The sequence below is a fragment of the Pipra filicauda genome, unplaced genomic scaffold (genome assembly GCF_003945595.2).
Source record: "Pipra filicauda isolate LSUMZ 115617 unplaced genomic scaffold, ASM394559v2 scaffold320_size837821_pilon, whole genome shotgun sequence".
Classification (NCBI taxonomy): Eukaryota; Metazoa; Chordata; class Aves; order Passeriformes; family Pipridae; genus Pipra; species Pipra filicauda.
In genome coordinates, this window is record NW_024104444.1 from 179,146 (window position 1) to 197,222 (window position 18,077).

Below are 18,077 nucleotides of genomic sequence, written 5' to 3' on the forward strand. Positions count from 1 at the left end.
TATCCAGATAGGAAGACATTTCAAAACAGCCCTCCCCTTAAAAATGTTGCTGTTCACACAGCTGAGGAAAGACTGGCTGACTCCAGAATAACCTCACACTCTTTTTGTCTTTTAATGTGAAAGAAGGTCTCTCATCCCAAAAGTCATAATTTAATACTCTAGCACTCACACAAAGACAACAGGAGCTTTGTTATGACACTGGAGTTTCAAAGTTTTTCTAGTTCCCTTCACCCTAGACCCTGCAGCGCTTCCTTAATCTGTTTCATCACCTTTTCCTCACTTCCAGGTCCCCCTTACAGAAACACTTCTCTGCACAACACTGTTGGCTCACTACACTTCTTGTTCTCTACAGGCAATACCAGAGTTTCAGAGAGGAGGTCAGACATTTCATTAGAATAGTGCATTCTAAAAGACGAGGACAGAGGCACAGCAGCTGAGTACGAACCATTTTCCCAGCAATGCTTTATGCATTAAGTCTAAGGAATATTGTAAGAGAATACAATGAAGTTATCATCAGGTTAGAATCATTTTAGCTTGTATTAAAAACTTCAGTGAACCTGGTCATTCATCCCTTTTCTTCAGTGTGAATGCTATCTTAACAGCAGTATTCTCTTTTCAACCTCACTTTACTACACAACTATTAGTTTCTACAAAATACCTTAAGTTGAGAAATTTCTTTAGAGTTTATTTAGCTGATTAAAACAGCAACAAGATAAAATTTAAACAAAAAAGAAAATACAGTTTACTAGGGGAACAATCTTCCAGAGATGGATAGATGAGATAGAACCCACCTTCAGAAGCTATCCAGACTCAATCCCTCCTAAGTTATGTGCAAAGTTACTGCATTAGGAGTATCATAATTGATGTATTTAGTATCAAAAATAGTAGATGTCTATACACACAGTATCTTTCTCCATATTTAGCTGTTGCCACCCACAACCCTTGAATTTAGTAAACTCCTCAACAGCTGATAGAGAAGCATAGTGAAGAGAAACTTAATACTTCCAAGTCAACTTGAGCCTCATCAGTTCTTAAATGGAAAACCAATAGAGGAAAAGAGTCTGAAGTAGTTTATCCTGCATTGTAGAAGGCAGTAGCTCACATGTTCCCAAATTCTTCTAACTAAAATTTACTGGAAAGACAGAAAGAACTTAAAGAATATTCCTCTATAAACCCCAACAAAAATCATCTTATCTGATTATGCTACCACATTTCAGGGAAATCTTCCAAGATTTTACTCGGTAGGTCAGAGCATCTACATTTAGATAACACTCAAGACTGTTTTTCTTACAAACTAAAATACAAAATGAAATTTCAAAGAAGCTACTTTTTTTATTCCCTTCCTCAGCTGTCCAAAGGGGACTCCCTCTCCCTCCAACAAACACTGTGCTATTTTTCTCAGTAGTGTGGAATATTCCTTCCATTGAGGATCAGAAATGCACTTCAGTCTAGATCTGCAAAAGCCTTTCCCAGCCCTATCTTCATTTTCTTTTAAGAAGAGAATGTCATCACATTCAACTTTAACAGCAGGGCTGTTCGCCAGGGATTAGGATAAGGTCAAATTCATTTCCAGTTGTCATCAGAACCAGGATATGAATTAAGCCTCAAAAAACATATTAGTTGAGGAACACACACAGCCCTCTTAAAGGTTTCTCTCCCTCCCCCTCAGCTACAAGCACGGATTTATAAAAAGAGAAGCCTCTACAGGCACAACAGGTTGGACATAATGAAGCACTGTTTCTATAGTCCTCTAGGTACCAACTTGAAAGGATGCTTTGCTAGTAGCAATGATTGGAGAACACTTCTCCAGAGACCAAAGAAAAAGTAATTCAATTTCAGTTGGTGAAAACTAGTATCTAGGAATGGCTGTTTTACAGACATTCTTTTTAGCTTCATATTACAGAAATGAATCAAGACTATATTAATTCAAGAAAAGTCTTATTACCAAAAAACAAAGAACTTCCTTGTGTTACTCACAATGAACTCCCCAAGCTTTCTGATTAACGCAGAAAGCAAACAGATAGCAAGCTATTTTAATGTTTGCTGTTTCTTTCCTCACTGCTCCATAAACAACGGAACATGGGAAAAATTTCATGGATCTTATAAAACACAGAGTTCAAGAAGACAGACTCTGAAAAATTCAGATTAAAAAGACAGCAAGTAATATCCAAGAAATGTAAAGCAATGCAGTGTCTCAAGTGAAGCCTGTGAGCCCTTATTTTTTTCATATTATCACTACCCACCTTAAAAAAAGATTGCTTTCCAAAACAGGAGAGAGGCAAAGAATTTGAAACTCAACTACAGTATAGAAAAGCAGACAAAAATTTACCCAGCCTCATTCCACCAAGGCAAGAGAATAGATTATATTCCAGTAAAAAATAAAAATATAATAATAATATTTAAAAAAAAAAAATCTCATTCCCCTACCTTTCCCTAATGTAAGAGGAAAAAGAGTACTGCTGTAGTTGTTGACTAAGAGCCATATCACTACAGTTCTCAGCTAAGAGGGGGAAAAAAATCTATCCATGAAGGAGGCCAGATAATTTGTGCACTGCACACCTGATTCACAGTAACAGTCTCCAGTTAAACAGGTCAGGTTTTAAGCAAGACCTAAGTAGCGAGATTACTCCAAATACAGCACGAAGACACACTGCATCATGTATTCAATATACAGTAAATCAGAGGCAAAGTGTTTGGTCATTACCTCAAACACTTGTTTGGTTGTTTTGTTTTGTTTTTTTTTCCTCCAGGAATCCAAATGAAATCTATTCCCTACTTTTGCACTATTTTGTACTTACTGCTGGTAGTAGAGATTGCATGTTCTGGTTGGAGTCAGCTATAGTGGCTAGGTAAACCAAGTTTGTATGCAGCATCTGCTGGTATCTATCAAAATAAACAAAGCAAAACAGATCTTAATTCACAAATACAGTAACATCAGAATTTACTTTACCTCTACACATGCCAAAAAAGCTACCTGTGTAAATCAAGATTCAAGAGACTTACAAGAGCACCATTATTAGGAATCTTAAGCTTTTTCCCCCTCACACTTATCTATTGTCCAGTCTTTCCCAATGTCTCCACCAAATCTGTGCCTGTATATTCTCTGCTTGTCTTGCTGTGAAAAAATCTAAAGCTGGGTGACACTCTTCTCACCTATTTCACTTCCTGCCCTAAACTAAATCACCAGAAGACTTAGAGCTCTCTCGTGCGTTTGTGCCTGTTCAGTGTAATTTTCATCACAAACACTAGAGAATAAGAGGTCTTTCTATTATGTCCCAATATACAAGATATCATAGATTTATGTGAATTATGACCAAGACCAGTGCGCACATTTCATTAGGACGTTAAGCTTTGGAAGTTTGCTATGGAATGATTTTCCTGCTACAGAACCACAGTCCTGCGTCCCAACATCTAGTCCAGTCACAAAAATAACCTTAAAATCAGGAACAGAGCACAAGTACATAGCTACAGGCTTTCAAACAGCTTAATACAGTAACTGTGCTAGAAGAAAAGTATTCCCTTAAACAAAAAACACCTACTATTTATGATTCCCCTCCTACTCCCACACTACTGATTCTCTTGGCAAGGGACTTGAGCTATACTATGATGCTCTGTCTGTCCCATGACTCCATATTTGATTACGTGGGTGCCGTGATCATCTTGTGCCAGAAAAGGGTAATGAGAAAATAACATTCCTCAACAACTGACTCCTTCTACAGTTCTCATTAGACAGCAAGTCCACATGGGATATTTTGGCAGGTCAAACATTTAAGACATGCCTATTTGTTCTTGGCCAAGTGAAAAGCAGGCAGTTTTCAAACATGCCATCATGAAGAAGAAAGGTCCATTTTCCTACATGATTTTGAAATGTTTGAGAAGAAGGTTACCTCTTTCCCAAAGTGTAATTATGATACAGAGGGAAAAGATCTTTGTTATACAGTCCCAATTTTTATGAGTGTTGTCATCATGACATCAACTTGCAGTAGGCAACTTGAAACATTTCAGTGACAAAAGTGATACTCATACAGCAAATAAAAAAAACCACATAAATTTTATCTGTAGCATAACTTATTTGTTCTTCAGAGCACAGTTCTCCTACAAGGTGAGCTAAACAAATCTATAATGCTGATCTAGATGGAAATTCACCCAGTCCACAGAAGATATGGATTAAGGTCTTACTGAGAGCATTCAGAAGTCTTTCCTTTGTTCTGATAGTCCATTATACACTGAATAAGATGGTTATTTTCATCCAACATCTGAAACAATAAAGAAGAAGTTTGGAGTAAGTTTCACATTCTTTGCTGAAAGAGTGGAAATAAGTTTTGAGTCTTGCTCCTCTTCTCAGAGGTTTTAAAAACAACAACAAAAAAGTAGTAATCCAGAAAGCTCTACTTCACCAATAATTTAAAAAACACTCTTTTGCTCCCATTTTTCCCCTCCAATTAGTATTACTGGTTTCAGTTTAAGGGTTTCATAGCACTACCATAGCTACATTTGTGAAGCATTCTGTTCAAATACTTGCCTGATCCGCATCATGTTCTTATAAATTTTAGAAGTTTTCTGCATTCCTTCGTTTGATTGCTAAGAAGAAACTTGCTTAAAAATTTACACCCCAAGTTTCCCTTCTCCTTCTAAAGCCTGCAACTGTTTATAAATTTAATAACAAAAGGCACTGAAATTGTTATTGATGAGAAGTGAGCTGACCAGTCAGATTTGTTTCAAGGAAATGTGCTGGAAAGCTAGGCCGTATTTACATGAAGAATCTCTAACTAAACTGCATGTTAGAGATATTTGGTTTAATGGTGGTGTGCTTGAGGAATGGTATTCCCCAATTTATTGTTCCCACTGAAACACTCCAAACCACCTGCCCCTTGTTTACTTCCCCCTCTGCCCCGCTGGTGGCTGGAGAGGAGAACTGGAGGCACAAAAGGTAAAGATCACAGGTTGAGATAAGAACAATTTGCTGGAAACTCTGAAAATACCCGACCCCACCAGGCTATTCGATCTGGAAGGGACTCCTTCCCACATCCCTGATGTAAGGTGGTACAGAATAGCCTCTGAGTCCCAGCCATGCCCCTCCTGGCTACTGGAAAAATTAACTGTGTTCTGGCCGGAATCGGGACAAACGGGCACAATAGTTCTGTTATACTTCAGAAGTGTCCACAAAAATGAACACATATGAATTAGATTTTTCTGACCAAAAAAAAAAAAAAAAGTAGGTCTAAAAATCATGGGAAATGGTCAATCTCACAGCTTTCTTCAGAAAGTTCACAAAGTCACATAAACAGGAAAAAAAACCAGCCTGGTTTCCTGGAGCTGCACATCCCCACACTCTTATCTTTTTAACCCCCATCCCACGTTCTGATCAGACAAGACTCAGCAGAACCATGGATAATCTGAGGTACAAGCCAAGTTACCCAAGTCAACTGAACAAAACAGAAAATTTACTGCCAAATGGGAAATTTTGCATCAATGTATTCCTTTGCTTTCTTTTACTGGAAAGCTAGTTTAGGTCCCTTTACCCAGCTGCTGAATTTCACAAAACTAATAGAATCTTAACCACTTCTAATACTCTCTCCTTCCAAAGGTGTTTGAAACTAGCCATGACTAGGCTCATGCTTTTACAAGGAAAGCACAACAACATTACATGATCTTCACCTCCTTAGGAATCCAACCTACAAAAATTCTACAGAAAGGAAAAAAAAAAAGAAAGAAGTACTGACTTTTTTCCCCCCCCGACTAATCCACCTCCACTATGAAAAGTGTATGGAGTCAGAAACCTTATGCAGTCCACTCAGGCCTTCTATCCACATAAGAATGACCCAGCCAGCCAAGTTTTCTTAAATGCTAACCAGGAATCCACCAGAACGGACTAGAATGATCCCAGCGCAAGTATTTTGCCTGAAACTACTGGATCTGGAAACACATTTAAGCACTAAACATAGACACGACTGCAGTATTTTCAGCTACTGTGTGAGCCTCAGAAACTAGGCAAAGCTGAAGCTGCACTCCCCAAAGAGGATCACAAACCCACTGCTACACAGACACATGACACACATACTAACTTCAACTTTTATAAGAAACACAGTGGCCACTTTCATCAGAAAAAAAATAAGTAAAACAGGAGATAATACCTTTGATACTGAAGTCTAATAGAGGACTCGCAAATGAAGCCTTGAATCAAGGCTCTCCTCAGAATGTCTCGCACAGGAGAGGCTTAGCAGACAGGCAACCTTGAGACTGCCAGCTTGACGGCTGCATCCTTCACTGCAGCCATGTAAGCTGGACCTCTTAGGGAAGAAGGGCTGGGAGGGGGAAATGATAGGGCCAAGAGGAAAGGCAACAAGTAGTATAACTGTATCCTAGATGGGGCCGCAGACAACTATTTTATACAAGTTTAATTGAGTCTTTGCTGATAGAAAATTGAAATAGTTATAAACACCTACCATCAAAAGAGAATTTAGTTACCAGGTGGATGAAGGTACCTCCAGGACTTCTGACACCTTATGTACATTACGAAGATTCTTCAGCTTTAACTACACTAGGATTTTGCCAGCACACCACCATCAGATTAGTGGTTTGACTACAGCACAAGAAAAACTTGTCTACGTTTTCTGTAAGCACCCCGGTGACCTGAAGTCTCTCCAGACTACCTCTGAGCAGCTTTCCACCTAGTGGGTATATATTTTTCATCTACGATTCTCAAGCACCAACTTCTCCTGGAGGACTCCATTATAATTCTGGGGTCTCCTTTGAGGTCCATATCCCTGAAACACCTACTTTTTGACGCTCTAATTCTTTATTAAATCAGAGGTTAGCTGCATTTACCCAAAAGGATCCTACTACGCAAGGAGCTTGTAGCAATCTGAGATGTGTTTGATTCACTGCTATCTACACCAACAAGAGTGCGAGTCTTCAGCACAGTTTCCAAATACCACCCACTTACTAGGGAACTTGAACATACTCCTTTATTTCTGCTGATAGAAAACACTGTGGATTCTCACAAATCCTTTATGTGCTTTTCTTTGAGCTCTTTAACGAGTTAACTTGCTCACTCCCACAAAAGCTGAAATGGAGTCGTCCAGAGCCGCTGTCATTGGCTCCGGCAGCGATGTTCTTCTTTAATCACACCTCAGGTTCTGGGGGAGGGAGCATTAAGTTGGCCGACCAAGTTTGGGAGCTGGATCCGCCGCTTACCCCGCAGGGCCCGAAGTCAGGCAAAGACTCTGGAACAGCCCGTCTGCGGTCCCACCGTCAGGCCCCCCTCGCAGGAAGGGACTTATTCGACTCCCCTGCGTCCAGGCCGAGTTCCTTCGGGTTAATTCAGGCCCGCGGGGTCGATCGGGGCAGCCGAGGTGGAGGAAGTAGGGCGGAGTGGGGGGCTCAGGGACATCGCCCGCCCCCGGTCCGCGGATCCAACAAGTGCCCCGCTGGGCCCGACCCCGGGCACAGCGAGCCCGGCCCGGCCCCCTCCCTTTTCCCCGCCGGGGCCTCGGCGCTCTGGGCGCCGCCGCCCCCGTTCCCCGCGAGGCAGGAAGCGGCAGCTGCAGCCCCCAGGGCGGCCCGGGCCGGGCTGGGCCCGCCTCTCCTCGCCCTCCTCACCTTCTGGATGGCGGCCGGCGTGATCTCGCCCTTGCCCCGCTGCCTCGGGGCCGCGAACGCCACCGACATGTCTGGCGGGTGCCGGGAGACTCCGCGCCCGCCCCCGCTCCCGCCTGCCTGCGCGCGCGCCCCGCGAATCCAACAGCGGCGCCGATCCGGGAAGAACGCGGCGCGCGGGGGGGCGGGGGCGCGCGCCTGGCGGGACGGCCCATCCCCGTCCCGCCGGGGGAAGGCGTTAAGGAGGACCGGCGGCTCCTTCCCGCTTTTCCAGCCGGCGAGGGACAGCTCCGACGAGACCGCGGCTGCCCCGCACGGCCCGGCCAAAACAACGAGACCGAGAGCCGGCGCTGCGCCGTTTCGAACGTGAGCCCCCACCCCTTGTCACGCACCCTCTTGTCTACCCCCTTTCCCTCGGCCGCGTTGGTACGATCCTGCCCGACGCGCCTCAGAGCCGGACAGGCAGGGAAGTGGTACGGCCGGCGGGGGGGGTGGTGCGAGCGCCGTGGTGCGCACGTTACAGGGGACGCGCTCGGGCTGTGCCGGGCGGCGCTCTCTCCTTCCCCCCTCCGCTCAGCGCCGCCGTTGGTTGCAGCCGGGCAGCCCGCGCGGGCGGCCGGGCGGGGCGGGGCAGGAGGCGCGGCAGGGGAGCGGGAGCGGGGGCGGCGTTCTGTGCTCGCCTGGCCCGGCCCGTCCGTGAGGGGACCGGCGGTCGGGAAGCGCCGGAGGAGGTGCCTCTGCCGCTGTGACGCTCCTGCCACGTGCGATGCAAGAGGATGGTGCCAGACTCTTTTCATTGGTGCCCAGCGACAGGATGAGGAGCAATGGCCCTAAAATAAAACACAAGAAGTTCCATCTCAACATGAGGAAGAACTTTACGCTGAGGCTGGCAGCCCACTGGAACAGGCTGCCCGGGGAGGCCGTGGAGTCTCCCGCTCTGGAGACATTCCAAACCCACCTGGACGCGTTCCTGTGTCACCTGCTGTCGGTGACCCTGCCTTGGCAGGGGGTTGGACTGGATGATCTCCAGCTCGCTGACCTGGGGCTGCTTTTCCCTGCCGAGCTGAGCGGCCGCAGGGAGTGGGAGCGAAACGAAGCAAGGAAAAGCAGCTCCTGCTGCAATTTTGAATATAAATGGCAGACGCTGGCAGTGCTGAAACCAGCCTTGGTTTGTTTCAGTGCAGCCACTGGAGGGAATCTCGGTTTTGCCAAAGAGCCTCATGAGCAAGTTTGCAAAGTCTAACACAATTCTTTAGAAGAATGAGGAGTTTCATAGAGGGTACAGGGACGTTGAAAGACCCCAGCTAAAGCATTTTAAACCTGCTTTTTCCTGATCACATGCCCTGCTTAGCCACACTGTAGGCTGTGGGTAGAATTCCCTGCCTTTTGCAGACTGATCCCTGCTCTTGTGGCTGGCAGAGGTGTGTGCTGCTGTGGCTGACAGGACACTCGCTACTCGATGACAGGACACTACAACACAAAACGTGCATCTTGGTCCTTACTCGGTGCGTTGCTTGCTCTGTTCCTCAGCTGTTGCTGGCTGAAGGCCCTGGCTCTTCCCTGCAGCCCTAGCCAGCCCTTTGGGTTACAGCACACATTTGTCAGTGGCATCCATGGCCACCCCGTGGCTGTACAGCTGCTTCCCAACTGGCACGCTGTCTCCTCAGACTGTTCCTAGGCTGGCTCCTTTCCCCAGCCCCATGAAGATTACTCTTCCTGGCTCTGCTGTCCAAGGGTGCACTGCAGCTGCCCATCACCCCCTGCTTTTTTCCCTTGACAACCAGTTCCCAGGCTGCTGGCTCCAAGCTGTTCTTGCATTCCTACAGCATCAGGCTCTCCAAGGGCCCACTGCCTGGGCCTTATGCTCTCTGTTACCAGAATGGCACTTCTTCTGCCCTGTCTCTTCAGATTATACAGGACCTTGAGTTGATGTGATGCTAATCTGGCTTGCTTTTCTCTCCAGGAGATGTCTCTGGCCCAATCCTGACACTGTAGGTCATGCTAAGGAGGAACAATGCCAGTGTGTCCATTAGGCTGATTGTATTTCTGACGACTTCACTCATCACCATGGTATCTGGATACATTTTTTTGGACTATTTTGGTCCATTTCTTCTGTCTCCCACACACTTTATCATCATCACTATAATACTTGTAGGAAACCAAAAACAGAAAAAAGGGTTGAGGAAACCTGTTTTTTCTAGAGTTGATATGCTTCATGGTGATTCATGGTTATTTTGTATGATCTTGGAGTGAACCCATAGGGTAACTGTTCTAATATCTCTGTGTTCCAAAGGACACTTTTTCTAGTTACTACAAACTGCAATGAAGAATCCTAGGAATGAAAAATGCATGATGGCCATGGCCAAATCAGCAGGTAATCAGAAGGTACCATCTCCTAGGCAGTTACTAACAGAATTCTGAGGACTTATTTTTTTGGCAGAAGCATATACTTGGCCCTGGAGAACTGGTGATGTGTCTGAAAGTGTCCCAAGGCTACAGGCATCTCCAGCAACTGGAGAGCAAACATGTTCCCCTGAAGTACACTGAACACTGGGAATGCCACAAAATGTTTCTCTGTTTCCACAAGTATGACATCTAGATGTCATTCACTGGTTACCCAAGCACTGTACATAAAATATTGTGCACTGGGGTATCTTGGTGATCACGGTGTTTGGGACAATGTGGGTTACATGCCAGCCACATAAATACTGCTTTTAGGATCTGAATGTTCCATTCTCTTCTTCCACATTTTCAGGTTTGTTTTGAGTAAAGGAAAAAAAAATACATTTGTGGGATGCCACAGTTCAGGAACCTTAAATTAAAGTAGTAATTTCCCATTGTATTTTCCCAAATGATCCAAATTAAATACACAAAATTTTTTAGTAAATTCCCATTTCTATGCAAACTACAGGAGAACAGTGTTTGGAATTTAAGTGTGTCAGTTTTTAGAGGGAAGATATAAGATCATTCATTCATAGTAACTAAACCCATCTCCTTTGCCTTAAATGTGTCTGAGGATTAAGTTAAATCGATTTATTCCCATTTGTGATATTTTTTCATTCATATGTGTAACATTTTGGACTTCCACATTCCTAAATGGCAACAGATCTAAAGAAACACTGAAAAAAAGGAATCTGCAGCTCTGGTTTTTTTACCATGGAAAGGGAAATTCACATTCAAAATCAACATTTAAATAATGGCACAGATGCATACAAGCAGGGAAATAGATAGCTACAATGGAAATGTGCCACATGTCTCAGAACACATAACCACAACAGGGTGTCTCTTTTATGACTTCCTTAATGCACTGCAATATGCCTAGATATCAAAGGACATATGGTATATTTTCCCATTAATTGCACATTTCTTCGCTCTTGTGAGTTACTCATAACCTTAACATTATTTAATTGTAATTTAGATGCATAAATCTCGACCACCAAAAAGAGTTTCAAATGCAAACATGTTTCAGTCAGATCTTTCTTCCAACTCTTATTCCAACTTTTGTCAATGTTGTCTTTTGTTTGGTTGATGTGCATTTGAATATGTCATATTTTTGGAGAGAGAAGAATGCAGACAGAGGAAGATCAGTCCTTTTCTGAAAGATTTTTTCCCATGTTTTCCAACTCATATTTCTTGGTAACAAATTGTTTTCTGCCACCTTTATTATCCGAGTTTCCATAAAGTCACGGACATTCCCATTCACAAGCAGGAAAATACAGAATTCTGCTTCATCAACGTTTTCAAATGTACATTTAAAATTTAAAAACTTCAAACTTAGTATTTATGAAGGTATATACACAGGAAAGAGGACAGCGAAGAATTTTGTGGTAGAACCACCTGCTTAAAGACCTTCTTGGCTAAAGGTTTCTGTATGAAGGTTAAGAATGATTCGAGAGAGTCAGCCATTTCTTAGACAAAGCCTTTAACAGTTCTTTTGGTGACAGAACCTCATTTCGTGCATTCACTTCAAATGACTAAACCCCACCCACTTCTGTTACTGTAGTATGATAGCTCAGAATTCACTGCTAATAGGATGACAGTGAATTTGAGCTTCCTTTTCAGGGTAGACAGCTTTTTTGTCTTGTAATTAAAAAAAAAAAGGGTGTGTTTATGCACGTGTTTTGTAGCATCAGCAATGCCATCAGGTAACAGAGCAGATCCCAAGGAAGAAGTGTCTTTCGTTAGATTGAAAAGGAAGATAGCAAAAGTAAAAAATGCCATTTTTGGTGTAGTATTTCTTCACTAACTGGACTTGGTGATCTCATAACTTTTCTGGGATTTCCTACATGCCCAGTCTCTGTGTTAATTCATCTTGTTGCAAAAGGCAGCTTGCACCTGAAGGTCTGCCTGTGTAAATGGCTGATGTTCCAATTCTGTTTATTTAAAAAACAGTAATTTGTTATTAAAATACACAACAGTATCAGAGTGGGGTTTAGGGTAAATGGTGCTTCTTGCTTCCTAAAAGGGATCACACTAACAGGATAAATTTGTCTTGAATTTATTCTACCAGGTTCTTGTCTGGTTTTTTTCTCCCAATTTTGTCGTTTCTATTCTGCACTGGCTATTGTATTGAGTATTAATAAGAAGTAGCACCTGAAATGCAAGCCTGTGTGTTCTAGTGTAAAACGAAGTACCAAGCAGCAGTGCACACTACAAGGATATTGCTGGCTTTGCCGTATTCCAGAGGGGCAGTAACAAACCCAGAAAAAAATCATTGGGATGCTAAATTTTTATTCTACTACCTGTTGTTTGAGTCTGCAAGTATAAATATTTAGAGTAAAGAAGCTCAGAGCGGGTTCAGCAGTTTGCAGTAATGGGAGTAAGTGCAACATCTGAGGTGAGAAAATCTTTCCATGTCCTGATTTTATTCTTCAAAAGGGAATCTTCAGCTACTTGGAACATATGCTATAAATAAAAAATAGCAGAACATCTAATCTAAGCCTCCTTAGTGCTGAAAATTCTTTAAGTATTCTTAGAGGTTAATATTTTATTTTAGGACACAGAAGCAAAGTGCTACAGTTCACTAACTTCCTCATTTTTTGAATGCTCAAAGCAAAGCAGAAAAGACAAATATGAGAAGGCACTGCCAAGCTGTGCTGAAGAAAAGGTAGCAGTGATCTTGATGATCACTGAACTTCCAGATCTGTTAAAAGGCAACGCATTTGCAGTGCAGAGGCACACTGTTGTCCTGGGGACTCTCACTTGTGCATCATCTGCATCATCTCCAGCCTTCTGAAGACTCATGACCATGAAGGACAGAGGAGACGACTGAACTACTACAGGGCAGTACTACCGCCCTCTCACAATTCCAATCAACAACTCCCTGAGGGAATATAGAAAGTACAAATTATATCACATGCAATTTCCTTTCAGAGACCCTGATGTCATAAAGTAAAAAAGACCCCCCTCATTCTGCTGGGGGTGCTCTTTCCAGTGCTGCCCAGGATGCTCTTGGCCCTTGCGGCAAGGGCACATTGCTGCTCACATTCACCTTGTCCAGCAAGATTTCCAGGTACTTTTTGCAAAGCTGCTTTGAGCGGTCATGTGAGCTGGTGAATGGAGTTGTTACTCCCCAGGTACAGGACTTTGCTCTTCCCTTTGTTAAACTTCATGAGGTTCATGTCTGCCTATTTCTTCAAGCTGTTGAGGTCCTCTGAAAGACATACACCACTTGGTGTAGGCAATATCTCCTCCCACTCTTGGAACATCTGCAAACTTGCTGAGGTTCCAATTCTCTGCTGTCCTCCAGATCAATAATGAAGAAGTTAAACAGTATTGGCCCCAGTATTGACCTCCGAGATACATCACTGTTGACTGGTCCCTAGCTGGACTTCATACTGTTGGCCACAACCCTGTTAGACTGGCGGTTCAGCTAATTCTCAGTACACCTCACTGTACACTTATTTAGTCTGTATTTCATCAGTTTGCCTATGAGACTGTTTTGAGAGATACTGTCTAAAGCCTTAACTAGGGTTGGGATTAGTAAAATATCCCCTCTCTGCGTGCTTGGTGTCTCTGTATTCCACCAGATCCCCTGTCCCTGCTTCCACCTGTGGTACACTTCATTTTTATGTTTGGGTTTTGTCAGGAGCTCCTTGCTTGTGTTCATCCATGCAGACCTCCTTGCATTTATGCACAGGTGTTTCTTTTCAAGTAGGAGAAAAAAGGAGGAGAAGGAAATGCTTCATGTGAGTGTGGTCTGTAAGAAGAGGGTCCTCAAAGTAGAGGAGGTCTGCTGTGAAAAAAAGGAGACTGCATCCACAGGGAGAAGTCTGGTCTGTAGGGATGATGGCTGCTGGAGCATCTCTCTTTCCCTGCTGTGCCACTGAGGAAAGCAGGTGTGCAACTGTTCCAGGCAGGCAAAATGATGACAAAATCTTTGAGTATGCCCCTGGCATACGAGGTGTCCTCCTGCCTGACCAGAAGGCTCTCCCTGCATGCTCACAGGAGTAGGCATGCCAAAAGGTGAGGGAAGGTTGAGCTCCAAGAGCAGCAGGGAGCACAGACAAATTCAGTTTAATTACAGTGTCCAGTAGTTGGTATTTACAAGGTAGGAACTATAGGCCTGTATCTTCCCTTAAAATGAGGACAACAAGGAGTACATGACAGAAATAGGTAAACTGCCTCTGAACTACCATACAAAGAGGAACTGGCTGCAATTTTCTATAAGCAGCATCGAAAAACAGAAAAAAATATAGTAACTATGTTGATTTCTAGTATTTATGTTGTTTTAAGGATGTAGCAATGCTTTTTACCACTCTCTTTTCCTTTTATTCAGCATAAAATTTTAAAGCATGCCTCTCATCTAAAAAGATACTCTAGAAAAGTATCACAGTGTTGTCCCATAATTGCAATATATTTTGCAAGTAAAATAGCAATGTATCTTACTATTAAATCAGTCTGAAAATCAAGTTGAGTTTGCTTTGAATATCAGCAAGAAAAATTCTAAATTGAAAGACTAATTAGAAGCCTTGCTGATGGGAATGTGGGCCAAAATAATGCCTATGCCTCTTGTGGTTTTTTTCTATAGGAATAAAAAAAGGATCTTTTTTCCAATAATGTAATCTACACTTTATTATGAAATACTAGTAGTCTTCTAATAATTTTTAAATATGGTCACACACAGGTTAGCTATTAGTGTATGCATATTTTTGCAGGAGTAAGGTACTACTGCTCAAAACCTTTAAAATCTGAATTTATGAAAAATACTGTGAACATGGAAACTATGGTTTGCGAGATTGGTACGAGGTTATCAAGCCTTCTAAATAACTAATTTAATTCTAGAAGAAGGATTCTTATGGGGCTAGTGGGAATCATTTTGATTTTTCAAAATTAATGGTCCTGTTTTTTTTCTAATCCTCTTTTAGCATCTTGTCATCAGGGACAAGCCTCTTGGATAGCAGAAATTGCTCTGTGCTAGTTGCAATGGCAATAGGCAGACTGCAAGAGACAAGAAAGGCAAACCTAGAGATCAAATTCATCAAAACAAGACAGGATGATATTGGAAATATTCCTGGACACCTGGAAGACAACTTTGGGCTTAGATCTGCACAGCCTTCCTCCTCCTCTGCCCTAGATGCTACCTTTTGACATGTCTGTTTCATAAATGAAACCCCTGTTCCATACATGTATAAGCCAACACTTTCAAACACTTGCCTCCACAAAGAATATTTCCCTTCAGATGAGGACTGAATGAAGGCAGAACTGCATGGAAACTCAGCATATTGTAAGTGAAACAGCCTAGAGCATTCATCTCATATCTCATGTCATCTCATCATATAGTTCCGTGTGACCACTAAACTGGCTGGTCATGGCTAGTTGCCACTAGCAAGGCAAAGGTCTTACCCTAAGCCACTAGTTGCAAGGCAAAGGTCTTACCCTAGGCTGTGCTCTTCCACTGTCATTTTTGTGTTGGCATTGCTGCCTGGCTGGGCTGAGGTAAACCAGGATGGAAGCTCTGCAGGGCAGAGATAAGCCAAGAAGAGAAGATTTCTTGCAGTGTCTCACCCAGGCCAGGTGAGAGCCAGCAGAGCCTCAGAGGAAGCAATTCAAAGAGGAAAGCCACAGTAGCACTGACTTAGATCAGTCTAAATTCCCATACTAGTGTGTGCTTTCTGAGTGTGGCACTTCCTTCTCCTGCTTCTGCTCTGTCCTAGGCACTGCAGTCTCTCCCCCAGTGCTCCTTCTGAGGCTGCTTTGGAGCCCTTGTGAGTTGACTCAGCTCACCAACCTCACAGAAGAAAAACCCTCTTCATTTGCTTGTTGGTTTGATTCAATGTGTGAATAACTCTGTGAGGGAAAGGGGGAGTGAAGGAAGAAGTTGGAGGAGGAGATGGAACTGTCCTTTTTTGATGGTCAAACCATTATTGCCACCCACTGAGGGTGCAATTTGATGTTACACCTAACCAATCCAACCATGCAAGGTGTAACTGAAGATAACAGTGCTAAACTCACTGATCTGATGTAAAGTGAACTCTTTTCTTTGTTGAGTTGCCACAAAGCTGTGTGATTGCTAAATCCAGTTCAGGGGAAGCTGCAGGAATGTCTGTGTGGAACTTTTTGGGAAGAACAGAACTGTTGTATTTTGTGGCAATCTCCACTTAGGTTGTGCTATCAGGATGTTAAACTGTCCTCTTTGCATGCTTTCGGAAGGGATAAAAACAAAACTAAGCTTTTCAAAAAAAATTTACTTTTGAGTTGGGTCAACACAGTGATCTGACTTAACAGCTGCAAAACAGTTAATCCTAAACCAGAGAGAGAATGAAAAGATAAAGTGAGGGGCAGGAGACAGGAGAATCTCTTTTTGGATAGCAGTGTACTCTTACATTGGCTGATGCTGAACATGGAGCTGCTCCCCAAGAAAGGGAGCCCAAGTGACTGAAGAAATTTTCAGCTTTTTGTAGTAAACAGCTCATCAAAATGATCTAACTTTAAAAAATTCATTATCTTTTACTTTTGCAAACTGTGTTTTCACTGGCCTCACAAGCAGATGACTTTGTGGGAGAATGGTAGAATTAAGAACTGCACCAGAGAGTGATTGACTATGAAATTGGGAAGTAAGGAACTTAGCTGGCTTGACCATCAGGGAAGTTGTAATGTGGTATTATGCTTTGGATTTTCTACAGTAGCTTGTAATGAAGAAGAATAAAGATGTACCTCAGCAACCGTCTCTTTTTACACACTATTAAGGAGCTGTAGCCCCATTTCCTGCTACTGTGGGATGGTGAGAGTGGTACACTAGGGAAGAGGGTGCTTCTCATATGTGTTTTTGGAGCAGCTAAATCCATATTTAATTCTGCAAGTGAACTTTCTGTAAACTTAAAAACTGTTATGGCCTGAAACTGACTTAAAATTGCTATTTCTCAGAAGAAGGTTACTCCTGTGTGCTGTTATGAATTTGTCTCTGTCTTCATCTACATTGCTTCTTCAGCGGTTTCTGACTTTAAAAAAAAGTTGCAATGGTTTGCTTCTTTTTAAATTTGTTGAATTTGTTGCTAGTTAATGAAAGAGTCTTTGTGATTACTTTATCACCATCATTATACAGACTTGGCTGCTGGTGCCAGAATGGTGATTAACAGCGCCATAAACTGACTCTTGAGGGTCCAGCCACAGTAGAATATATCACACACTGCTTTGCAACTTTAGCAGATAAGTAGTTTGACACTTGTAGGTTCCTGCTTAAAAGTGTCAGACAATCCTCAGTATTAACAACAAACTGGTAGTTCTTAACTATTATATGTAAAAAAAAAAAAAATGAAGGTAGGTTACGGGTTTTTTTGCTTTTCTTAAAAAAATTAATATCACCATTTTTTACAAAAAGAAAAATCATCCTTATGAGCTCTTTTATTTTAAGGAGCATCAGCAAACATAACTGTTCTACATATGTATAGATCTGTGAAGAACTTTATTGTATAATTTGAAAATAATAAAGGAGAGAGACCAAACAATGTTACTGTATAAAAGAATTGGGATAAAAATATAAAGTTAAAAAAGAAGACAGTAATAACATCCCTTACAGAAGAGAGCAATGTGAAAGGCCAAATTGAATGTAAAATTCACAGATGCAGTTTCTTGTTTTCAAATACTAAAGACTATCAGAACACCTGTGAGCAGGCTGATTGATTGCAACCAGCTGAGGTGCTCCTTCAAATCTGTTCACAACTGTGCCTGAGATCATGTTAAACGATGATATGATTCAGCCTTAATTTCTGTAGTTTGTGTGGTTTTAACAGGGAGTAGTTTCTTTACAGTGAATCTTGTTTTACCTCAGTTACGTGTGCATTACTTGAATGGAGTTGTGCAGTTAGAACACTGACCACAGACTAACTTCTAAAGGTTGGAAATAAGCTCTATGATGCATTGGAAATGAAGAGCTTTTTCAGTCTTCTGTTTTGCTTGTATTGAGTCAGTAAATTTCATAATTTTCTGGGATGCCAAAACTGGTCAGTTTTCCCAGAGTGCTGCACGCAAAGCCAATG

At 42.5% G+C, this 18,077-nt stretch overlaps 1 protein-coding gene and 1 long non-coding RNA gene across 5 annotated transcripts in view; one reads left to right on the forward strand and one right to left on the reverse strand.

Annotated features, from left to right (window-relative positions):
• Nucleotides 1–7,840, reverse strand: part of SS18 (SS18 subunit of BAF chromatin remodeling complex) — a 44,771-nt gene extending 36,931 nt beyond the window's left edge. The window contains exons 1-3 of one of the 2 annotated variants that reach the window (XM_027745989.2): nt 7,603–7,840; nt 4,180–4,256; nt 2,799–2,883 (exon numbers count right to left, since the gene is read on the reverse strand). In XM_027745989.2, coding sequence (XP_027601790.1) covers nt 2,799–2,883; nt 4,180–4,256; nt 7,603–7,671 — 231 coding nt within the window. In that variant the 5' untranslated portion in view covers nt 7,672–7,840. The remainder of the gene's footprint in view (nt 1–2,798; nt 2,884–4,179; nt 4,257–7,602) is intronic. The other variant, XM_027745991.2, reaches the window with a different exon arrangement.
• A 41-nt stretch (nt 7,841–7,881) lies between these two features.
• LOC114001101 lies at nt 7,882–16,760 on the forward strand. 3 transcript variants are annotated; one of them, XR_005564445.1, is made up of 2 exons: nt 7,882–7,965; nt 14,967–16,760. It is a non-coding gene; the product is annotated as an uncharacterized LOC114001101 (long non-coding RNA). The 3 variants fall into 3 exon arrangements; XR_005564446.1 differs by lacking the exon at nt 7,882–7,965 and adding an exon at nt 8,606–9,973; XR_005564444.1 differs by lacking the exon at nt 7,882–7,965 and adding an exon at nt 12,875–13,175.
• Nucleotides 16,761–18,077: the final 1,317 nt, after the last annotated feature.